The 26,439-nt window shown below is 32.7% G+C and overlaps 1 protein-coding gene across 1 annotated transcript; it reads right to left on the bottom strand.

Moving 5' to 3' along the window:
- Positions 1–75: 75 nt before the first annotated feature.
- LOC126811927 (DNA-directed RNA polymerase III subunit RPC1) lies at positions 76–26,335 on the bottom strand. The gene is made up of 37 exons (XM_056099119.1): positions 26,196–26,335; positions 25,045–25,180; positions 24,703–24,852; positions 24,322–24,481; positions 23,869–24,023; positions 23,349–23,402; positions 22,988–23,109; positions 22,707–22,806; positions 22,273–22,350; positions 21,988–22,125; positions 21,652–21,803; positions 20,969–21,110; positions 20,161–20,301; positions 19,599–19,668; positions 18,331–18,458; positions 17,586–17,721; positions 16,879–17,043; positions 16,104–16,188; positions 15,721–15,808; positions 15,039–15,150; positions 14,568–14,681; positions 14,118–14,275; positions 13,223–13,378; positions 12,964–13,091; positions 11,858–11,940; positions 11,315–11,407; positions 10,915–11,010; positions 9,686–9,837; positions 9,244–9,330; positions 8,423–8,488; positions 7,604–7,720; positions 7,126–7,237; positions 5,996–6,168; positions 5,740–5,808; positions 2,590–2,653; positions 1,861–1,930; positions 76–1,100 (listed from the first exon to the last, which is right to left on the bottom strand). The coding sequence occupies exons 1-37, from the start codon at positions 26,237–26,239 to the stop codon at positions 1,016–1,018; spliced, it is 4,179 nt and encodes a 1,392-aa protein (XP_055955094.1). The 5' UTR covers positions 26,240–26,335; the 3' UTR covers positions 76–1,015.
- Between the last annotated feature and the right edge of the window lie 104 nt (positions 26,336–26,439).

Below are 26,439 nucleotides of genomic sequence, written 5' to 3'. Positions count from 1 at the left end.
AACCTTTGATCCTTTACAATAATAATTATTTCTTTAATATATAAATAACATAAAAAAAATCTGCATTTTCTCTGCTTTTTAACAAAAAAATACATGTATGCATAAATAATCAAAATTAAACATTCATAATGAAAACAAATATTATAAAATCAACCACTTTCATATTTTGTTTTAAATCTTTATATACTCCTATGTTTGGTTCAAACAGATTTAAACATTAATGTTCCATTATGTTTTAATAAATCGAATATACAGGAAACAGAAATTGAGCTCAGAAATGGTAAGGCAGTTTAAGTCTAAATCTAGTCGAAAGTTATTTGCAATACCATTAACTGGAAATATACCAAACGGTTCGGAGTGTGAATCTCGTGATCAACATTAAATAAAAAAAAAATATATTGATTTCATCATGCTTATTAAAGGGAAATAACCTGCACTTATTTGGGGACAATAGTCTATAACCATTTCTACTAGTAAACAAGATATGGAAACATGAACATATATATATATATAACATATCAACATATATCGTCATTGTACTATATAATTGTGTCATGTGTTATGAACAGTGGTAAATGTTCTCCTCAAGTATGTGTGGTTTAATGGAGATTGAGACATTAAGTAATATATTGAGTAGGACATTAAAATAACTTACATACAGACACTATCCAGCGCCTCCATATCAATAAAATCATCACCATTTGAATTAATGGTACACCAACATCAAATGATGATGTTACTTATGTATTTTAAGTAGAAATATGGGCACATGAATGTTCAGAAACCTTTACTTCTTTAATATATCACACTTCTTAGAAGTCTACACACTGTACCTGTGACATATATCTTTCATTGCATACACACTTTCATCCTTTAAATCCCATCTTCACGAAACAGTATAAAATAAACACAAAGAATCAGTTTTCTCCATGATTGAGTTCAAATACTGTTAGAGCACTACATGTATGTTCTTAGAGACAATTTATTTATTGCATTTTTGGTATATCCTTCTTTGCTAACTTAATCCTGCTTCAGGTATATGGAATTCTTGATTATTGAAGACTAATGGACGTCGAGATAAAGTTGAAGGTTTATTAGCTGTGATGGTCGTTAAGAAAAACAATGAAGGAAGATGACATAAATTTCTTAGAAAGAAAATGGCACACTGATCCGCAGTGAATATTTGCTTGGCCGCGACAATCACTGATAAGGATGACATTGATGCGGCTTAATGAGCTAGAAATATTAACTTTTTTCCTGCGACAAATTAAGTTCTAAAACATTTTTTGTATATATTATTGGAAAAATAAATAAAGGCATTTGACGTATTTGTAGGTAAAAATTATTTCCGATTTAGTGTAAATGGGTATTAAATTGACTAAAATGCAGCATTCTCTCCGAAGCAGTTATGTCTTATGTAAACAATGCACGTGCCATTCAGCCAATGATTCACACCGCGTGCTGTGACAGCATGTGTTAAGGCAGTCATCTATGACAGAGATATTATACGAGACTCGTAATTCTCTGTGAAACAGATTGAGAAAATGGTATAAACACCATTGAATAGGTTGTAAAAATTATTTGCCGTGATTCGTGGTTTGTTAAATTATTACCCCTTATAAACTAAATTACTTAAACAACTTAATGTTTCACTGACTGACCATAATTCTTTCCCATTATTTCAATAGAGAATAGTGTTCTTTTTCACCTCCTAGCGTGCTTTCCTAATCAAGCAAAGACATAATTTTGCCAACCACTGGCAGAAAAAAGTAGAGTCCATGATAATAAGGTTAAATGAAAAATTATTTAGCAACATCAGTGAATAAGAAGCTATAAGAAAGTTTTATTTAAAAAGGATATTGATAAAGTAGTTTAAATAATCCAGTTCCAATACTCATAGGGATACCCATTATAATACACTCACTGACACCTGTAATATATAACATAATAATACACTAACACCTGTAATATAACCCATTACAATACACTCGCTTACATCTGTAATACAACACCTGTAAAATAACAATGTAATACACTCACTTACACCTGTAAAATAACATTGTAATATACTCACTCACACCTGTAATATAACACCTGTAAAATAACGTTGAAATACACTCACTTACACCTGCAATATAACACCTGTAAAATAACATTGTAATATACTCACTCACACCTGTAATATAACACCTGTAAAATAACATTGTAATACACTTACTTACACCTGTAATATAGCACATAATATACACTCACTGACACCTGTAATGTAACACAATTTGATACACTCACAATCGTTTTATGAACACCGGCAATTAAGGATTACACCAGGGCTTATATTTTATAATTCTTCCAACTAGTTGTATTATAGCTACATCTCTACATCATTCAACTATCAGAATTCACTCTTGAAACATGCCTATTCATTTCCATTATCCTTTGATTTCAGCTAAACTAATCTACAAATTGGACTGAATATATAATTTGTTTTTATAAACAAAAAATTGTAATCATCGTAATATACACAAATTTCCAATTATATAAACAGAATGATTCAGATTTGTCAGTTGGAAATTCTAATAAGTTTCTTACCATTGATTGTGTCTGTTTGACCATAATAAGATGCTTCAAATAGATGATCAGCTGTTTTCTCAAACTGTAATTATTAAAAAAAATTATACCTCCTTTTATTGACTGTGACTTAACGGGAATGAGAACATAATATGCCACACTGAAATCATTTATATCTACACTTAAACAGTAGCGGATTATCAGCGAGGCTGATGAGGCTGCAGCCTCAGGCAAAAAGATTTTGTAAAAAAAAATTTTTAAGACTTGTTTGATACGATTAAAAACGCATAGACAATGAATGTTAGGGGGTGGGGTTTAGGCCCAACGGGAATCAACAAAGGCCCTCACCCGAAATTAATTAGGCCCACGCCATTTTAAATAGGCCCTATTGTTTGGAGATCTGATCTTATTTTTTAAACGTAGGCCTACAATGTACGTTAAATCCTTGTAAGTTTTCGGTTATGTCTTGCTTAATATATTGTATCCACGTGACATCATTTATGGGCATATAAAGTTACATTACCAATATCAAACGACTTTGGCTTAAGAAAACATATCTAGCAAAAGATCTTGCGCTAGTTTCGATGTAAACACCCCATCATGAGAAAATATTATCCTTGAAAATAGGTGTATGTACAGTTGGTTTCCGGTGACCTTTCTGCTGTCAAAGCATTTTGTACAACAAATTTCAATAGTTATAACTAATATTTTAATAATATTATAACCTCAGTAACGAATCCCGTTTATATACGGCCACATTGAAATGTGGTCGTATATTGTCGTCGCCCCCGTCCGTCCGTCGGTCACAATTGCTTGTGGACGCTCTAGAGGCTAAAGTTAATATCCAATTGACTTTAAATTTATATACAGTGTTTAAGGCCATGAAACGAACAAGCCTATTGATTTTCAGCGATTTCCGATAATTACTGCCAGAGTTATGGCCCTTGATCACTTCAAAAAATCTTGTGGACGCTCTAGAGGCTAAAGTTAATATCCGATTGACTTTAAATTTATACACAGTGTTTAAGGTCATGAAGCGAAGAAGCCTATTGATTTTCAGCGATTTCCGATAATTACTGCCAGAGTTATGGCCCTTGATCACTTCAAAAAATCTTGTGGACGCTCTAGAGGCTAAAGTTAATATCCGATTGACTTTAAATTTATACACAGTGTTTAAGGTCATGAAGCGAAGAAGCCTATTGATTTTCAGCGATTTCCGATAATTACTGCCAGAGTTATGGCCCTTGATCACTTCAAAAAATCTTGTGGACGCTCTAGAGGTCAAAGTTAATATCCAATTGACGTTAAATTTTCGATAATTACTGTCACAGTTATGGCGCTTGATCACTTTGAAAAATCTTGTGAGGCTCTAGAGGCTAAAGTTATCATCCGATTGACTTCAGATTGATACACAGAGTTTAAGAGCTTGAGACGAACAAGTATATTTTCTGTGATTTTCTATAATTACTGCCAGAGTTATGGCCCTTGATCACTTCAAAAAAATCTTGTGGACGCTCTAGAGGCCAAAGTTTATATCCGATTGACTTTAAATTTATACACAGTGTTTAAGGTCATGAGACGAAGAAGTCTATTCATTTTCAGTGATTTTCTATAATTAATGCCAGAGTTATGGCCCTTGATCACTTTGAAAAATCTTTTGGACACTCTAAAGGCTAAAGTTAATATCCGATTGACTTTAAATTTATACACAGTGTTTAGGGTCATGAGATGAAGTCTATTCATTTTCAGTGATTTTCGATATTTACTGCCAGAGTTATGGCCCATGATCACTTTGAAAAATCTTGTGGACACTCTAGAGGCCAAAGTCAATATCCGGTTGACTTTAAATTTATACACAGTGTTTAAGGTCATGAGACAAAGAAGTCTATTCATTTTCAGTGATTTTCGATAATTACTGTCACAGTTATGGCCCTTGATCACTTTGAAAAATCTTGTGACGCTCTAGAGGCTAAAGTTATCATCCGATTGACTTCAGATTGATACACAGAGTTTAAGAGCTTGAGACGAACAAGTATATTTATTTTCAATGAATTTTTATGACTTGAACAGCTAAATCCATGATATTAAAAACCAAACAAATTCTAATGGTTTTCTGATAATTACTTCATGAGTGTATTATAAATGTTTCATTACCGAAAGAAGTAAAAATATGCGACAACACTTGTTGACTGCCCGGACGATTTAGCTTCTGTGGGCGTATGTTTCGTTGCCTGGCAACCTATCTTTAATGTTAGCAACTACCTTGGCTCTAACTTTAAAAACTAAATAGGCCCTCCAGCAACTGACGCCTCAGGCCTTGGTGGAGCTTAATCCGCCACTGCACTTAAACCCTGTTTACATTATAAATTTTAACATTTACATTATAAATTTTAAGAGTGCCAAGAACAGAACATTTAATTCTTTTGTAGTGTAAACAGGTCAAACATGGATATCTATTATTCAACGTATGTATAAAACTATATGGCTGATGTTTAATTATTTATATACATTATAACATCTGAACAGAAATACAAGTACTTCTATATCTACAATAGATATAAGCCAACTGGCTGCCCTTCATAGGCATCTTGAGATGTTGAAATGTATATAAATAATTAAACATCAGTCATACAGTTTTATACATAGATTACCCTGACAATAGATTATAAATAATATAAGTTAAAATACAATAAAAGCATTTAAAGTACAGTATATAATACATAATACAACATTTCTAATTCCATCTTATGGGTGTAATTTGACAAAAATACAATATGAAACATTACAGAAAGCTAGAATAAAAATCTAATTCAGAACCCTTCAGTTAAAAAGAACCTTGTAAAAGCCAAAGGAAAATATGACTAGTATTCTATTCTTATAAATGCTGGGCTCTACAGATGTGAATTGTAGTAAATCAAAAGATGTGTTGACAAAATCACATGCGATGACTATTTATATAGACTAATACAAGCTACTACTGATAATGTATGTGCTGCTTCTCTGTCATGTAAATATTAGAGTCAATTCTTGGCTATGTGGGGCACCTTATTTTTTGGCAATGAACTAGATAAATAAGAAGTGATATCAGGTGTTTTCCATTGAATATTAGTCATTAATTATCCTACAATGGTGTAATAGTTAAATACATCAAAATCCATATGATATACTTACAGAAGCCAACATAAGAACACTTTCCTTCATCTTGGCCAGACCAAATCTAGTTATACCTAATACCTCACCCTAAAATACACATTGCATAATAAATAAATTCTCAAAATTAAGTCATCCTTTTTTAAATAAATGGAGTCAGTAAAATAAGTCTTCTTGTCAATAGGCGTAAATTGTCATATTTTTTTAATAAATATCCTGGCCCCTAAAACATTTATAAATATTATTTATTTGGATGTGCTTGTCAGTAAAAACTTACCTTGAAGGTCATAAGATCAGCTAATAACATAACATGTCTAATATCAATACTCATACCATGATTGACCATAGTATATATAATCTCATTCATGATAGTAGTTCTAGCTGCCTCTATACCTAATGTCTTCATTACTTCATATGTATTATTAGATGTAGAATGGGTTCCTTTAACACCTACAAATATATACATATAATCTTTATTAACATGACCATACAGGAGGCCCGGGGAACGATATGAAATTGGGTTTAATGTCCTACTTTTCTGCAGTGTACAATAAGGGAAATGGCCTATTCTTAATTCAAATTCCAGCTGTCAAAGTTTCTTTTACGTGCAAGCCAACACATAGTACCTTGGTTTTTCGTTTTGTACCACTGAGAAGGGGGGAAGCAATGTGGGAAAATTTTGAGGAAATTTCTCAGCCAATACAATAGCTAACCCAAGACCTGGTTAGCGAGCCAGCGTCTAAGGCACTGAGCCAATGTGATTCCCAGGTGGGTTCATTACGTTACAATATAATGTATTGAATTTATGCAAGATAAACATTACGTTACAATCTAATGTATTTAATATACGTAAGATACACATTATTTTAATTGATGTTTAAATTGAAATGTAGTTGACCATTACATATTTGGAATGTAATTAATTACTTTTTCTTTCCTGTTTAAATTAACGATGTGTTATTTGCATATTTTGCGAAAATATCAAATTTCTCTGGGCTTAATCCACGCTAATAAGTAATCAGATTGATTATTTAACATAAGAAAGCAATCAAAATACCAAAACTAGATAACCTCCTGGCTTGGATTCAATCGGATTTAAAAAAAAGGCCTGTCATTACTGTTCGCCCATGATAAAATACCAGTGAGCAGCATAGATTGATGAAATTTCAATTTACTGAAAAGAATTGAACCCCTTTAGGGCTGATATTCCTATTAGAGATTAAACTTTCACAATATTGTAGTTTGCAAGGGATTCCTAGTCTTAAAAAGATACATCAAGACATTAAATGTCCCACTATTAATTTCATTCGAACTGTGTAATGATTACATTTCATTATACATTACTCTTGGCCTGCACTACTGGGTTTATAAATAAGCACTCATTGGAGGAATATTCCTTTTTCTTACCTTTTGTAGCAATAACAGCTTGCAAGTTATCTCCCTCTACTAACAGTTTATATGAGTTATCTCCTTTCTTTTCATCAAAATGGATAACAGCTCGAGTTACAGAAGTAATACCCTAAATAAAATATAAATAACTTTACCATCAATCTTTAATTTTATCAAACCATGTGTTCTTTGTATTCTCATCAATGGAATAATTGGTCACGTTGAGACATATTTTCACTTTGGTTATGTGTAAGGTAGTGGACATAACAGATGAAAACAACCTTAGTCATAACAGATGGAAATACACATTTGTCATAACAGATGAAAATACACATTACCGATAGTCATAACAGAAACATACCTAAGTCATAATAAATGGAAATACACATTTGTTGTAACACAATGGAAATACACATTAATCATAACATGAAAACATACATTACCGATAGTCGTAACACAAACATATCTTAGTCATAACAAATGGAAACATATATACCTTGATCATGACAGATGGTAACATCTTCTTTAGGTTTTGTAGAATGTAATACATAGAACTTTTACTTGTTTCTCTAGCACTTACAGTTAGTACACTATCTGTGTGGATTTCAATATCCTGAAAACACATTAATCAATTTTAAAAATAACCATGTTTTATATTCTGTTTTCCACAGAAGAATTTAAATAAAATGACCAGCAGAAATGAATATTCAATAGGCATTAAATAAGCTATAATCTCCCTTTTGTATTTCTTCTGGATGTAAATTTAGCTTATTTCTAATATTTAGCTTAAAGAGTTTACGACCAAAATACCAATAATGATAAGAGAATCAATGATTCAGAATATAACGGTCACTAAATACCATAAAGATAAATTAGATCAAATAGTATAGGTGTCTTGTGATCAGAAACTTGTTATACAACTGGGAACAACATGAAATGGGGTTTAACGTCATGCTTTTCTGCTCCACCTGGGCTAACGAAGATGGGCATACACAATAAAGTGTTTTATGATGAGGGAACTTTTGCCTCAACCGTGGTGCTATGGCCTAGTTTTATATCAAATTTCAACTGTCAAGGGTTCGTTTAGGTGTATACAGGACCTCTGACCTGCATCATTGACAAGTCGTAATCAAGCCTGAAAGTCCTGATGAGCTTTCACTGCCCAATCAATCAAGACACTAGAAGAATTATTATAGACTAGACTGAGATTAGTAACCTGTTTTGGGGCTATAGTAAAAATACACAATAATGTTGGCAGGTGATCTTCTTCAGAAAAAACATCATGTAAAAAGTAAGTGACCCAAAAAATGTTTACCTGAAATTTGACTCCAAGTTTTGATGTACAGATAGAATGTTTGATTGTATCAGCATTTACCTCTAGCTAAAAGTAAAATAATATAAAAAAAAATACATTATTTTACACCCCTTGAGGGATGTGGTGTCTTAGTTTCATACAATAATATCACCCACATTAGGTATCACCCACCCCACAAAGGATGTAGTACACATTAGGTATCACCCAACACACAATGGGTGTAGTACACATTAGCTATCACCTAACCCACTGCGGTTGTAGCACACATTGGGTATCACCCAACCCACTGAGGGTGTAGTAAACATTAGCTATCACCCAGCCCACTGAGGGTGTAGTACACATTAGATATCACCTAACACACCAAGGGTGTAGTATACATCAGATATCACCTAACACTCCAGGGGTGTAGTACACATTAGGTATCACCCAACCCACTGAGGGTGTAGTACACATTAGGTTTCATCCAACACACAATGGGTGTAGTACACATTAGCTATCACCCAACCGACTGTGGTTGTAGCACACATTGGGTGTCACCCAACCCACTGAGGGTGTAGTACACATTAGCTATCACCCAACCCACTGAGGTTGTAGCACACATTAGGTATCACCCAGCCCACTGAGGGTGTAGTACACATTAGATATCACCTAACACACCAAGGGTGTAGTATATATTAGGTATCACCTAACACACCAAAGGTGTAGTATACATTAGGTATCACCCAACCCACTGAGGGTGTAGTACACATTAGATTTCATTCAACACACCAAGGGTGTAATACACATTAGGTATTAATAAATTGGATCTATGTAAATGTTACCTTTAATAGTTTAATTCTATCTAAATCAAGACGAACTAGTATAAAACAATCATCAGCTATATATACTTCTTCTATATACTCAGAAACCTACAAAATATTATAACAAATATACAACTAAATATTACATCAAATTAGAGACGCATACCGATAAATTATTATATGATCTAAATCTATTAGCCACTACACTAGGGCTGCCCAGAGTCTAATATTTGGGGTACAAAGAGTCTGAAAATTTTAGTAGAAAGACAGCTCTTGCCGGGGAGTGACATAGGCCTGTGGTTATACACTACCACTTCCAGAGTTATATTACTTCCAGTTTAACGCTTTACCACCTGCAAAATGGGGTCAACCGCTAGTAATGCATATTTATAGATAATTATATACTTAAACAACAAGGTCTTGATGCAACAGATACTATTGAAATTCTAGTAATTCTATTTACCTCTCCTAATGTAGTTTTCTCTATTCTACCTTTTACAACTCGAGCGAATTCAGCATCAGTTTCAACATCTAACTGAGCTGTTATTATAGGTGTACTGATATTTTTAGAAGCATTAATAATCTCTTTAATTCTAGGTACACCAAGTGTGATATCTTTTATAAAGTTAAAGTGAACAAAAACTATTTACACATTTAATCTTAGAGTTGTATTAAATCAATATCTCATTGATTCAGATAAATACCTGAATTGTGAAAACATAATCTATTCATGAGAGCAGAATTTAAAGCTAAATATTTGGTTTGGGGAGGTTGGGTCTCTCCACCAAAAGGTTTTGAAACGTCAGGATGTCAATGGTGATTTGTAGGACATATCTAGACCTGTATATAGTAGGTGGGGAGTCATATCTGGGTTTTGCAAAATTGTTCAGGAGAGCCAAAAATCACATAGAGGTTAAGAATCAAAATGTCTTATAAAAATGTCACGTCAAAATATCATATGTATAATGATGTATTTCTGAAGATTTTCTCAAATATTTCTGTACAAAATGTATGTGTAGCCATTTAAACAATATGTAGCTATCCGCATATTTTGAGCTAAACATCTAGCGCAGAAATAAAGAGTGAAAGCTAGTTATTTGCTACCTTAGGGAAAAAATTCACCTTTACCTGCTTCAATTTCATAGATTTCACACAGTAGTGGCTCAACAACATTTATTTTGGAACATCCCATACACAATATTTTGAAACAATATCTATAAAACCTCTTTTTATTGGCTTAGAAAAACGACAACTAGATGAAAAGATGCACAAGAAAATTCTCATTCTGGAGAATTTGATTCCCCACCGACAATATATAATATTCAGTTTCATGAGCTACATCAACCCAAAAGAGAAATGAAATGGGGTTTAACGTCCTACTGTTCTGCTCCTAAACTGGGCTAATGAAGACGGGCTTTCGCCGTCCTACTCTTATATCGAATTCCAACTGCCAAGGGATCTTTTACGTGCACGCCAATATGTACACGGGACCTCGGTTTTCCGTCCCATCCGAACGACTAGACAGCTGTCCTTGTTACATCAACCCAAACAACAAGCTTAAATTTATACGTTTCATAGCAGATCCTCCACTGTCTACCGTAATTAGACTTTGATTAAATTTTCATTTCAATAAAATCATCTACAATCACATGTCTGTTTCACATTCTTTAGATATATAGATGTAAAGGATACTCATGGAAGCAACACCAGCAAAATGGAAAGTCTTTAATGTCATCTGTGTACCTGGTTCACCTATAGACTGAGCACAAACAGCCCCCACAGCTGTTCCTGGAATATTATATACATCAACAATTACATTAAATAAATTACAAACTACTATACCTACTTTTGGTTACTTTGAGACTAACATATGGTATTTTCTATGGTCAGATGTTGAATGTATAGCAGGAGGATTTTGATTAGGGAGTAGCATTTTCAATTACCCCATTTTCAATTTTATACACTGCCAATTTGTACACACAACAAAGTCAACCGAAGTACTACTTTTCTCACAAGCACGAGAATGGGAACCCACACGATTCTTTTCCGCTAAAAGAAGTTAGTTAATTAATAAATATTTGAATAAACTAACCTGGTTCTATTTGAGCTCTCATAAATTTATCATGACAGCATTCTAAAAATTTCTCCAGTTGACTCTGACTTACTCTCTCTAATTCATAAATAACTGAAAGAAAAATAAGACTCAATCCATTATTTCAATCTAGGCTTATTCCATCAAAATGTTTCGGTTTTATTCTGAAGTCTTATTTAAATAACAATCTATTATAATATATTGTTAATGTCAATGTTGATTTGGCCCATGGAAAGATAAAGGTAAAGGAAGGAAAAAAAAAATGAGGTTTAACAATCACAAAAGTAGATCATTTTAGGTCTAATATAACAATACCAATTTTTTAGTCTTTTAGTCAAGCAATGGAGAAAAACATGACCCCATTACTATTCACATATAATAACTGTGCAGCGACTATATAGCTTTGGAGCATTAACCTTTCTACCTCTCCTTCCCCAAACCCCTAAAAATGTAATTTTGAAGAAAAACATTAAGACCTGTTTTAGACTAATAGGTCATCTACTTTCAAACTCAATAAAACTAAATTATGAATGTATGACATACCTTTAGGGGTTTCATTCAGTGCTCCTCCAGAAAACTCCTCTCTCAGTTGTGTTATTTTATTGGCTGTTTTCTTTATAAAATCTCTGAGAAAAAACCCAAAGTGTAATATTACAACTGTTCCTTATTTCAAAATCTACTTTCACTAACGTATATGGAACATGACAGAAATGTTTTGGATAAAAACATATCTCTTTGGGTTAGCTGTGGTGCCAAGAAGTTTGATTTCTAACTAATATTGTCATGTACAGGAGATTAAAGGCTAATTTTCATCAGATGCAATACTGCAACAAAAAGGATTTTACCATAATCCACAAAATACGACCACTGCACAGGCAATGTCATAAGCCACAATTTTAAAATTATGATCTCTATGTCCAGATAATTGAAATTATCGTCGGGTGCACTGTTACCTTTAAGGCCCATTCTCACGGTGCGACTTGTAGTAACTACTTGTAGTATCGACCCGAGATGCAGTGTGAGAACACTCTAGTCGTACCAACTTTTACAAGCTCCCAACCAGTTGAAAGCGAGTTGAGCGAAATAGAAACTTCCCTATTTCAGTCAACAGATCGTATGAAATTGACCAATCAGAAACGTCGAGTATTAGTACAAACACGAGTTCTCTCCCTTTGTTGTTGGTAAACATGGACGCGCTCAGAAAGTTTTTCAAACTGAGAGGGTCTTCTTCTTCAAGTTCACGTAATAGGGAGTGGGTCTACGCAGTATCCACTGTCTAACCCAGACGGATTTGGGTTTTCTTTTTTTTTGTTGTTCTTATTTATCAAATGTAGGGCAATAATAGCCAGCGTCTCTTCGTCGTTTGATCACGCCATTATGCTAAGACAAGACGAGATTATTGCGAGATTCCAAGTCGTATCAACTCATTTATATACGATTTTGTAATCTACATGTAGATACTACATGTAGATACTACAAATAGTTACTACAAGTCGCACCGTGAGAGCGGGCCTTTAGACATGACAAATTCTATATATGATCTAAATGTTCCAAGGCAGACATGCACAAATATCTTTATAATATTACATAGATAGAAATTTATTAGAAGCTGAATTTATAAGACAATGAATCTTTGTCTTTATACTTACAATATCTCTTTAATAAAATCTTTAGAACAATTTGTCCATGGTGTTTTAGATAATAGATGTTGTGTCGTAGAGAGAAGTAGAGGTCCATCCAGTGATGGTTCTTCTCTGTATGTATCCATGGTTGTTGCCTAATGAAATAGATATTATAAGCAGTCTGTATAGAAACTGGGCAACATGGTACTAAATAATGATATTGGCAGTAAATGTAATTTAGGAGATTAGGTGAATTTCTTTTTATAATACAAAGACATAAACTTACTCTAATATGATCTAAGACTCGGTGGAATTCCATTGGTTTTTCTTTTCCTTCCATAGCAGCTGGATCTAAATTATCTGCACCATAAACAAATTGTACAACCTCTCCTACTGATGTTCTTACAGTCATATCATACTGTAGACATAAATCTTCTAATGACTATAATAAAATAGAATATTCACTCTTTCCGTGAAACAGTTTAAAGAAGCTAAGCCTCAAATGACAATAATAATTAGAATATTGCCAAACATCTAAAATCTTCTTGCTGATTCTTTTCATGTAAGATTTAGATAAGGAGCAAGCCATTCTTGCCATAACAAGAAATAGTCTAAATTTGTATCAGTTGTCAATATAACCATTGTCATGATAATACACAAAGTCTTGTTTCAATCTGCAGTCTTCATGAGTGTTATGAATATTATCATTTAATGTAGATATTACAGACATTGCTTAATCCACTCAATATCTATCAGATCCAACGTTCTAGAGAGTTGATTATGAGAATAAATTTATATAACATTTGAAGCCAGAGAAAAGACCGGTAATAGGCAGATTTAGCAATGATTACTTGTGTACTAGTCTAATGCTAGGTTCCCACAATCACGATTTATGCTATGATTGAAATCATGGTTTTAATCGTGAGTAATTAATAAATTATGATGATCCTATCAGGTCTTATTATATATTGAGGTCGGTCGTAGCAGTCGTGTTGATCGTATTGAAACGTATCCGAACGTATCTGCACGTACCAGATCGTGGACTCAATAGGGACAATCGTAACGTAATGCATCACACGACAGTGGGGACCTAACATAACCAGCTGTAAATAAGGCAAGTTAAAATTAATGTAGCTCCAAAAGTATGACTGTAATTATTATTTGTTTTACTTGACAAATACCTTGACTAGTCTTCTTTGCATATACCCTGTTTCAGCTGTCTTGACAGCTGTGTCTACTAGACCCTCTCTACCAGCCATAGTATGAAAGAAGAATTCTGTGGGTGTTAAACCAGAATAAAAACTGTTAGCTACAAAGCCTCTGGCAGCAGGATCTTTAGCTGTAAGGTCGTGACATGGCAATCATTAGATTATATAAAAATTTGTATACTTGTTATATTTAAGAAAACAATACTTTAATTTTTGTCCCATTCAAACGACCAGATACTGTTCCTTGTCAGGCACTCCGTCCTACACCATTGACATGGGTAAACCTCGCAGGAAAATCTTGAGGAACTTCCTTGGCCAACCCCAGGAGCAAATTATTCTGGTTAGTGAGCCAGCATCGCACTCACTGAGCAACCGCAGTTCTCTTCAATTAATTAAGACATTTGTATAGAAAAATTAACTCACAATGTCTCTCAAAATGAGGTAAAGCTCTATCTTCAAAACCATTAGGTACTCGATGTCCACTGATAGCCTGTTGACCAACACAAGCAATCATCTGAGATATATTGATAAATGATCCTAGAATGATAATTATGTTAGAGAATGTATATGATGAAGGTCAACCGAGGGCTAAACTTATAAATAAAAAAAATGGGGTTTAACGTCTTACTTTTCTGTAAACACCTTATATGAAAACACAATCTGATTCCTTTACTTACATATTCTACTACGTTTCCTGATTCCCCCAGCATGTATAGATCCTCTAGGAAATACACTTTTCAGCATTTATTCTAAAACCTGTAACTCTTATGTTAAGGATTATAGCTTTAAGTAGGTCGATTTTGCATAATTAAATTAAAATATGATGAGATAAACTACAAAAAAATGAAAGCCTCCTTCTTGCCCCCCAAAAATATACTATAGTTCATAATATACCTTTTGATCCACAGATAGCCATTGTGAGTGGACTGTTACTTTTATGTAATTCTCTTAAACAAGCTTTACCAGCATGATCTCGAATAACAGATAATTCACGTAATATCATAGCCTGTAACAAACAAATATTGCACTATATATATTTTTAATCTATAAGGAATGATGTGTGATAGAGTTAAAACATATCCTTCACAAACAAACAGATTTCTCAGGAATAACTTTCAATACTAATCAGATAGATACAGGAATCAGCTGTTAAAAATAACTTCATTAAGAAATAAAATGAAGAGGGGGTTTAACGTCTTACTTTTCTGCACTGCTTGGCTTATGAAAACAGATAAATGCCATACAGTGTGCTTCGAGGGAAATTTTGCCTGGACAGAGCCACTATGACCTACCCTAATTCGAAATTCAAAATATCAAAGGTTCTGTTACATGCCTGTAAATGTGTACACTAGACCTCAACCATTTTTTGTCCCAACAAACAAATAGACACTGTTCCTTGTCAGGTCATCAGGTCCTCCATCCTGCACGTCTGATAAGTGGGAAACCAACATAGAGAGTGAACACGAGACCTGATTAGCTAGTCAGTGTCTTTACCCACTAAGCCAACTTCATTAAGAGAACCCTAATTTAGAAAACTTAAATAAGTAAAAATGTAATTCATTATTTAGTATCCTACCTCAAGAGTTTCTTCTTCAGAACAACCAGGTTGTGTTTGTAATTTGCCATCTTCTAAATCTCGGATATATCCATCACACATTGTATACCTATAATTAAATAACGTCCCGGACGTTAGCTGTTTAGAATAAAATATTTGAGATTTATTTAATATCTGTATAATGTCTATTCCATACATTTTAGAGACAAAATTAGTCAGTTATCCAAGTCTAATAGAATACGGAAAAGATAATGAATTCGGTAAACTTGAATTTACTGTTATATAATATTAATACAAAGGGTAATCTACAAGATTAAAAAATAACTGCACTTCAATATCATGATCAATTTCATTTACAATTTGGAATAAGTAAGGAAAAAAACCAAATTAATGTAATATCTAACCCATCATCCAGCAGTTGATTTTTAGCCTTGATCAATCCAGTCTGTGGAGTTACATCCCCTATTCCTATGGAAAAACCACGATTAGCTGAAAATACAGAAAAAAAACCATCACTTAATTTTCACCAAGTTCAGAAACTGGACTAATGGATTCAAGTGAGAAAACATTTATTCATGAAATAGGAAAATTTCTCCCAAAAAATCAATCCTAATTTCTGAAGTTATAATATAAAGGTACTATAAATAAATATTTGTATCCATGTAATATAAATGTGAAGTAATATTGAAGCTTTTGAAAATATTAGATACGTTTCAGTAAATCTTAAGGTGAATTTTGCTGTTAAAGCATTCACAAGGTTCTACAACCTGTTAAGAGTGTTCACAAGATTCTACACAGAGAAACAAGGTCCATAACCGAAATTCAGTAGGATTCTTCTTTTCACAAATTTGAATAATGGATATAAATTTCAGACAGACCATATGATAATTTTTGTTTGTTCGAGTAATTTTTGTTAATAAGTAAAAGGAGCGTCATAACACTACAAGCAGGGCTAATTAATAGCAATTGTTGAAATTCAATAGGCTTCTTTGTCTGACTAATGTTATCAACATAAGTGATTCTGTCTAAATGTACCTGTGTGCATTCTGTACTTTATGACATTGATGCAATAAACATCTCTATCTTATATAATTCTAAAAAGATGGGATGATAAATAAAATGTGTAGAGTGTTCACAAGAAATGGTTGAAACCATTGAAAGAAACAAAAACGTACTTACATAGGTAAGCAGGACAGAGTTTAGCGAGTCTTGATAAAGCATCAGCTGCATATATTTCACCGTAATCTCGTAGTATGACGTAGAAAATATTAGCTTTAGATCCTGATCCCAGAGTTCCTTTATCCATAGCACCACATAATAACTCACTGTTTCTTACTACAATAACTGAAATAAAGTGAAATATTACACAAAGCATTCTTAGCATTTGGCAAGCATGTGCAAAACATGTTTTATGCTTAATGAAATGCCTGCAGCTAAAAGCATAAATACTTTAAAGGTGCATTATGTAAGAGCTAAATCTGCCTAATGAAGGTCTTTCTTTTCTGAATTTAAATGTTATTCAAATTATTTTTTTAGACATTTACTAACATTACAAACAGATAATCAACTCTCTAGATCATCGGATGGTTTGGATATTAATTGGATTTGACCATACACTAGCGAAAAAAATGGAAAATTGAGACTTTGTATATTATCAAGTCAACGCTATTATCCCTTTTTAAACTATCATAGCTAGAAAAACCAGCTCTTTATCTAAATCTTACATAATGCATCTTTAATGACATTAAAATTCCTCCATTAATACTTCGATAAAACAAGATCTAAACATTTTGAAACAGATACAATACTTATTACTGAAATATGCTTTAATTTTATGAATAAGTAATCCAGTTTTTGTATATGAGCTTTGATTAACCAGTACTTACATGAATCATTATAACACAGATCTTCACCAACAGTATAATTTTTGCCTTTAGTTCTCAGATTAGCTTTAACTGGTGAATGTTTATTAGGACGTATTAATAAACTAAATATCTGTTTTCCTGTCCATAATTTACATGGCTGTAATATAAAGATTACACAGTATGAGTGTTATGTACATAAACTTCAGAAATTGACATTTAAAATAGCAATATGTCAAATATTTGCATCAAGTTAAAGTATACTACCCGGCCCCGGGGTATATTATTGTCATCTACAAACTTATTGAATCTTGAATGGTTTGACTTCCAATGGCTTCAGCTTCAAATTGTTAATTAGTTTATTGTTGTCCGTTTGTATATAACCTTCTGTAACATGTTGATTGTATCATTGCTTCATAACGGTGAGAGTGTCCTCATTGAAATGTTGCAGTTAATAAACCTAGTGAATGTTATTCATAAAGCTGTCTGTTATTAGTGAACCCTATAAATTAGTTGGAAATAGATATAACGTCTATAAGTGACATTATAAAAAGAAGATAAATAATAGACATTATTTGAGATTAAAATGTTACAATTTCACAATTTACATGAACATTTCGCAAATAGAATGATAAAAGGCTGATTAATGATAACAGAATATTCTGCCTTGCATATATACTTATAAAGGCATTAAAGCAAATTCCAGCCACTTTTTGTATCAAATCTGTTGATCGATGAGTATAAATTATGTTAATAACATATAACTGACCTTATATATAGCAGGGTGAGGTAGATCTATTCTGGTCTTTTCATCTTTAGCTGATAACATGGAGGAGACTAGTTGACAAGCTCTACTACGATCAAAAAATACATCTTTCTGTGTTATAAGATAGGCTCCTAGAAAATTCAGCAAATATAAGATTAATTTTTAAGGAACGTACTGCACAACACAAATTGTAATTTATCTAAAATTTGGGGTAGCCATGGTTTCAAATTTTAAATCCAACCACTTACAATCAAGTATCTCTTTGATATCATGGAATTTAATGCAATGCTAATGCATGTTTTTACACAAATTTTTTAATTATCAGACATAATATTGTTGACCTCGGTGGAGAGTCTGGAAAGCTAAGAATTGACGGAATTACAAGCGAGTCACATGAAATTGAGTTCTGCCAGTCCCAATAACAGATGTGGTGTTAATAGAACCATGATAAAATCAAATGTGTTTCTGCAGTAATGACTGGTGGAGATTATTATCATATTACTTTTTTGTATGATTGAGAGAATTAGATTCTGAATAAAAGTTTGCGGCAAAAATGTGATGGGTGTTATACAATTGACTAAAATTCAATTCAAATGGTCGTTTGATGTTCTAAGATCCTTCAAAATTCGAGAACTTTGGTAAGACCATGGTCTGCTGGCATACTCATCATAAAACATTATGGAATTTTTGAAATGTAAAGAACATTTGCTAAGCAATGAAACGAAGACAATATTGGAAGCAATATAGATAGTCATGTTTTTTGGTTTTATTATGGATTAAATATAGTAGAAAACCATATATATATTTCCTGTAAGAACCGTCTGTACTCTGTTGTAGTATGCTCATTCCATGTGTAGTGCACACAGTTATCTCCCTTTAGTTACTCATTATAAAGAAAAGTATAATACATGATCGTTCTAGATATTAGATGCTGGGAGATGTAGAGCATGTGTCGTGTTTGTTCTTTCTTAAACTAGTCTCGATAAAATGATGTGCTCCTAAAAAGGATAACAATACAACATGGTGGAGATGCCTTTCTTCCTAGATATTAGATGCAGTGTAGATGAATAGAACATGGCGTGTTTTCATACTAGTCTCGATAAAATGATGTGCTCCTGAAAAGGATAACAATACAACATGGTTGACGATGCCTTTCGTCCTAGATATTAGATCGGGGTAGATGAATAGAACATGGCGTGTTTGTTCTGTTTTAAACTAGTCTCGATAAAATGATGTGCTCCTGAAAAGGATAACAATACAACAGAACCTACCAGTAATAAAATCTTGTATAGCGGCTATCAGTGGTTCACCATTTCTAGGAGTTATAATATTGGACTTTGACTGAAATAATTTCAAATGAAACAAATGGTAAACCATTTTCTAAAACATAAGCCTAAATGTCAAAATATTTTGCAAATTTGTCTCTTCAGTTAAGATCTATAGTGGTTTGGATACTGTAGTTCATAAAGTTCTTTTAAAAACAGCATTCTCGTCTTGACATTGCGAAATTATTTATTTGTCTTTAGTTAAGTTGTACATTACATTTAGTATTGATTTTGGGCCCACTTGATTTAGTTATAGATCATTACACTGAGTATTACTCCAGATCAAATACCTTACATGGCACATTTCAAGATCAGAAGTGATATTATCAAAATGGCTGATCTGTTATGTGATAACGTTTCGTCCATCATAACTTTTATTGAAAGGTGTATTATAACACATGCAAGAAAAAATATCTAGTTCCGTTTGGTTTTGTTTATAGACAAGAATTCCCTTTGAGCTTGTTATTTAGAATCTTTTTTTTTTAACCATCAAGCTAAATCTACTCACTCCCATCAGAGTAATGGCTTCGGCTTTAGCTTCTTCTGTTTGAGGTAAATGTAGATTCATCTCATCACCATCAAAATCAGCATTAAATGGATTACAACAACATTCATTAAAACGAAATGTTCTGTGTGGCATAATCTTAGCCTGTAAATAATAACACAATACAAGTAAGTTATATCAAGCAGACAATCAGATCTTTAAAAAAAAGGGTGAAAATTCCAATGAGTAAATGCCCATATTAAAGCTTTTATTTTGTCATTCACAATCAACCATTGCATTTAGCACATTTTGAGAAGATTAGTTGATTAAAATTATTTTAAAGATCATCACTGAGTGTTAAATATTTAATTATTATCCATTCACTTGATTTGATATTTGTTGATTATTTCTTGCATTGTCTATGTAGTTTGCCTTGTGCCGCAGGTTTGTTTTCTCAGTTTTATTTTGCTTGTAGTGCGGCTCTCCTGCACTTACTATTATAGTACATATTCTTTGATTGGCATTTAGTAATTGGAGCCTATTTAAATAAAACACTATTCATGGAATAACAATTACTATGATTTATTACACAGCGGTGTGAACATGATTTTCCAAAGTAATTATCAACCTATTTGTGAGTATATACTTGATAACGACTTGTAAAATCTTGTTGAAACGTCCTAGTGTAATAAATCATAGTAATTGTTATTCCATAAATAGATTTTATTTGTTTTTTTAATAGTATATGAGGTCTTAATACCAAGAAATTGAAAGTTACAGATATATGGTGCTATGTTTATGTTAAGATTAGAAGATTAGAGTTACAACTTACATAAAAAGCTTGTATACTAAGTTTATGTAGAGAGGGTTGTCTATTAAACAGAATGACATCATCATCCATCATATGTCTCTCTATAATATCACCAAATCTTAAACTACTGGCCATCTTCTCCCGATCTCCATACTTTAAAAACCTATAATATAAATAGACATTCCTCATTATAACTATTGGTTTATTTACTGAGTGGCCAGGGTTTCACTTGAGATAAGTACCTTATATTGTAAACTGTTACTGAGAATGGAACATCTTGTCAACATTTTACGAGGATACAGTAGTTTTACTTCTATGGTTAGATGTACATTGTGAGGAGAATTTTGTCCAAGCAGCATTTCCACATACTCTTCTTCAAGGGATTTTTAATGTGCATTACCAATTTGTAAACAGGCCTTGTTTTTCGTATGATACGTACAACTACACACAATTTTCATGTCATCCTTACAGGCACCGGCCAATGTAAGTGAGAACCAAAGAATTTTCCAGTTCACATGGGGATTTGAACAGTGTTGACAGTCCAAAGTCCTAACTACATAAATACATTACAAATGATGAATCCAGCTCTAAGGACATACGGTTGTTAAAATGAATGTTTTTTTCACTATCATGTGGAGTATTCACAAATGCATTAATCAAAGAAAAGTGTCCATAGACGAAGAAAATAATTTCATGTGATTTACCTTTTGATGTTATTTCCACGTTGTTGTAAGAAATTAGCCCCAGGATGAGTATCAGCTCCATTTAATACTAATTGTCTCATTAGTTTAATATTAGCTGCTGTAACACGTTCTGGATATGTTAAAATCTTAGCTATAAGAACTGGTACAGCTACCTATATAGATGACAAAACATTATTCATCAACCATCAAACAGTAAAAATATTCCAAGAGATTAGCTTTTGATATACAACACCCAGTTATTGTACATGTTCTGATTTTGAAGTAGGATCATTTTAGGAATGGAATAGACTTTAACTTCAAAGAGGTGAATTTTGCCCAGACAGCAGAAATACTTACTTGATCAATTCTCATGTTAGGATCAGGGGAGATAACTGTTCTTCCAGAAAAATCAACTCTTTTACCAGACAAATTACCCCGAAATCTACCTTGTTTACCCTTTAATCTTTGTACAAATCCACGGGAGGCTTTCTTGGGCTAAAACAATATAATTTCAGATATTGATACGAATAATCACAATTCTTATGCACTTTGCAAACCTTGAAAACATTTTTAGGTTTCTTATAACTCAATAATAAGGACTAAGAAGAAATAATAGCATCAACACATGTAAAAGACAATTACCTGCATATGAAGTGGTATACCAGATGTTTCACTGTTGTATAGTAAAGCTACTTGTAATTGTAGAAAATCCCAATCTTCCTGTAAATTAATTACATATAATGCATCTTTAATATATCAAATACAATAAAATTAAGTAATATAAAAAAAATCAACATACATGTATAAGGAAAATGTGTTATTTTGAAAGATTCAAAATTTCTAGAAAATTGAAAATTGAACCAAAAAGACTTCATAAATTAATCAAATGTATGTAATCGATTTTTTGTTGTGACCAAAACAACTTATACTGAAACCAACAATATATTTATCTGTTGAGTAAAATTTACAACATTTGTTATTAGAGATAAAGATTCTGCAACAAAACTTAGCACTTCTCTTTCTTAAACCTTATTTGGTTAATTTAAAAACAAAGAAGAAAATTGTTAAGTATCTACCATGATCATCTGCATCTTAGCACCAGAAGCTCTATGTTTCTGTATTACATCATTTAAAAATATAATTTCTGTAAACTTCATAGTAATGTCATCTTCATTTCTGATAAATAAATAAACAATGTTTTTATAAAATAGTTTTAATTCCATAACATATATATATATATATATATATGTAATGGAACCTGTGAATGAACAGTTTAATGGTTTGGATAGTTATTCATTCAAGTTTGTCCATTTTTATTGTTTTACCGTTCACATCATGCTTGATACGAAAAACTTACGTTCCTGATTTAAGATCTGATACTACAGAAGGTCTAATACAGATAGGTGGCACAACTATACGAGTTAGAATCATATCTTCTGGACGACCTACATTAGGATTCATCATTAACAAAGGTACATCCTATAAAACAAACAATTAAATATGTAATAATCAACAATGCAACATCCTGTGTCACAAGTTTATGCAAAACAATTATGAGTCTGTACTGACAGGTTTTAAAAGTTTGAAGTTTTGGTTGGTAAAGTAAAACTATTAGCAGAGAATTTCATTCTAATAATTTTTACTCACATGGGCCAGAAACTCTTAATGAAAAATAATCCCAAAATAGAAAAGACCTATAAAAATTTGTATTTACTTACTTCATCTTTAATTTTTTTGAAAAGATTCAAAACCACCAAAGGATTTAAAATTTCCTGAAATAAATTATGTAAATGTCTGGTCGAATACTGATAACTGAATTAAATAATATATGGTTTTTTTTTAAAATAAAGATGCACAAGGTTTGCTTACTACCCTACTACGTGTAATACACAATTATGGGATCAAACAAACATTGATAGATGACAGACTATAGTGGGCAGCACTAACATTTCATGTCATTTGCTTGTCTTGAAATTGACTTACTGGCAGGAAAATTGACTTACTGGCAGGAAAATTGACTGACTGGAGAACTTTTTTTCTTTTTAAAACAATATTTTTATTCAGGATGTCTGAATGGGATTGGGGAACTGGCTTAGCCTATGTAAACTTCAAAGAATTTAACCTTAAAAATAAACATTTTGAAGTGAAATCCCCAAATTTAGGTCAAGCAAATCATCTGAAAGTTTGATTACAGAGAAATAAGATGACAAAGAGTTATTGAGAAGACATGGAACCTACCTGAACTTTATTTAGCAATGGTTCAATCTCACCATTGTGCTTTTTAGCATTTTCAAATGAACCAACAAATTCAGCAATAATTTGTTCTCCCCCTCTTCTACCAGGTTTATAACAATCATGTATAATCTTCAGCATACCACATTTCTTTGTCATTCCTACAATTTAACATAAAATTGTAAACACAGTTAACTTTGTGTGGGTTAAAACTAAAATCACTGTTATCAATCCATCTGAGCAAGTTCTAAAAAATTTATTGTGAACTCTGTAGTAAGCTTTAAAAATAAAGTGTGGATGGAAAAATAGATTTAAATCTATGATCCTAAAATTTTGAAGCGTGATCAATTGAAAATATGCTGGAAGTGAAGATATCAGCCATGGTGTGCACTTTTTGGCGATAAAATTACTTATTAGAGACTACTCTTCAGTAAAAATGTAAAACACCAATTTCAATACCATTATATTCTCCACAATGTACACATTTAGTAACTTTTCTACACTTTTCGTGTATCTTTTTCTTCATGCCCTTCTTTTGAAGATAGGTCATTCCTTGTCGCTTTAAAGCATCCAAAAAATTCTTTTTATCTGTTGGATGAAGAAGAATGTTGCTGCAACGCTAAAAAGATAACAGATTAATGTTATGAAATTATTTACAACATCAAACCTAATTTCAAAGCTAGATATTTTGAATACAGTTAATGTTCTGAACATTCAAAATTGAAATGTAGTTTTGTCATTTTTTTATTGCAATTTCTTCTTTCAACTGGAACAAAAATATGAAACATCTACACATTAGTTTGTAGACATTGCAGTATAACGGTACAAACATTCATTCACCTTACAAATCATCTGCAGTAGTGTTATCGTTGTTCTAAAATAACCAATATGAAAGACTGGTAGTTCCAGATCAACATAACCATAGTGACCAATACAATCAACTAATCCTTTTCCACATGATTCACAACTATTCTCCTTATCACTGGTTCCCTGTAAAAATAAATTCCTACCTTTAACGAAAATACAGACTTATGTCAAAATATATGTAGGCCTACAGACACAATCATAGTATTAACAAATACACCTTGCACTGGTTTTAGATATATTGATACCTCTGATTAAATGTATGTTTCAATTATCTTTTAACAGGAAATAGGAGAGAAGAAATAAAAATGTGTATACCATTCTATGATCAAGAACACCATTGATAACAGGTTTTCGACTACCATCTTGATTGTAGAGATTTTTACTGACAACATGCATATGAGAAACCTGCTGCATTTGTTGAGAATTCATCATCCCAAACGTAACATGGCTTCTGAAATTATAAAATTGGATGAAAAATTGAGGCAGAACAATTTACCAAATACAACCCATTTATTGTGAAATAGGGCAAAATATATCAGTTTGCATATGGTTTGCAGAATATGTTGCAGTGAATATGAAGGTCAATATCATTTTAGTCAGGCCCATATGTACCAGGATGTACTATCCAAATGACTAAAAAGGCATAGTGTCTCTGTGTTCGCCATTTCTTAATTAACCTGGAACAGTTTTGAAAATCAACACATACTAATTCTATTGCCCTTTCTACTACCCATGTGCACTGTATACAATCAGAGATCTAGGAACGCAAATTAGATTTTTAATTGTTGCTACTCCAGTAATAATAATGCCAAAAGACTGTTTTAAACCATCCATGGGATCTAGAAGCTAAATTGCAAACCTTGCTCTAGTTCAGTTCTGTACGTAAGTCTTGTTAAATTCACCCTGTACATTCAAGAACGGGCCTATTGACTCCTTGTGGAAACTTTTTGAGTCCCCAGTAAATTTTACTGCACAACTTTTTACTGCTAAACGGTCGCGAGTCAGTCTTGATTCAAATTTTAAAAAAATTCTTTGCCTTGCTACTAAAATGTTTCTTTACATTGTACAGGCATTCACAGAGACTGGCACACAACCGTTTAGCAGTAAAAAGTGATCCAATAAAATCTATTGGGGACTCAAAAAGTTTCCATTTGAACCGTACTTGAACATACAGCCTACACAGAGTACAGTACAGCCACTGACAGGTTGAAGTCGGGTGTAACAAGACTTATGTCCAGAGCTGAACTAGCCTTGCTCAAGCATTACTGCTAATAAAGAGGTGCTGTCCTCTCCATTAAAAACAATAACAGCAGGCTCTAGGGCTTAGACAGAACCAAGAAAAACTCAACTCCCCCACCCCCTCCCTTGAAAACAACAGAACACATTGATTCTTGAACAAAATCTGCCGGTTATGCCGTTGCATCATTTTTATCCAATTTTCACCGGCAGGTTAATGAAGTTATTACATTTTCTTAGCCACATCGGCTTCTCTGAATTGTTCTTTAACCATCTTGTGGGTTGACAACGACTGAACGCCGTGTCAGAACTTCTTTTTCTTGAAATATTGTTTTTTGGATATTAGCAATTCAGTTTTCACGTGTTTACATCAGCCATATTGCAATAAGCGCCACAGGGGAGACAATCCTTAAAATTTTATAACTTCCCTTTGTCTGATAATTAATGATTTATTCGAAAGGTAAGCATGTTATT

The sequence above is a fragment of the Patella vulgata genome, chromosome 2, assembly GCF_932274485.2.
Source record: "Patella vulgata chromosome 2, xgPatVulg1.2, whole genome shotgun sequence".
Taxonomy (NCBI): domain Eukaryota; kingdom Metazoa; phylum Mollusca; class Gastropoda; family Patellidae; genus Patella; species Patella vulgata.
Note: the sequence above shows the minus strand (reverse complement) of the source record. Positions and strands in the feature narration are given on the sequence as shown.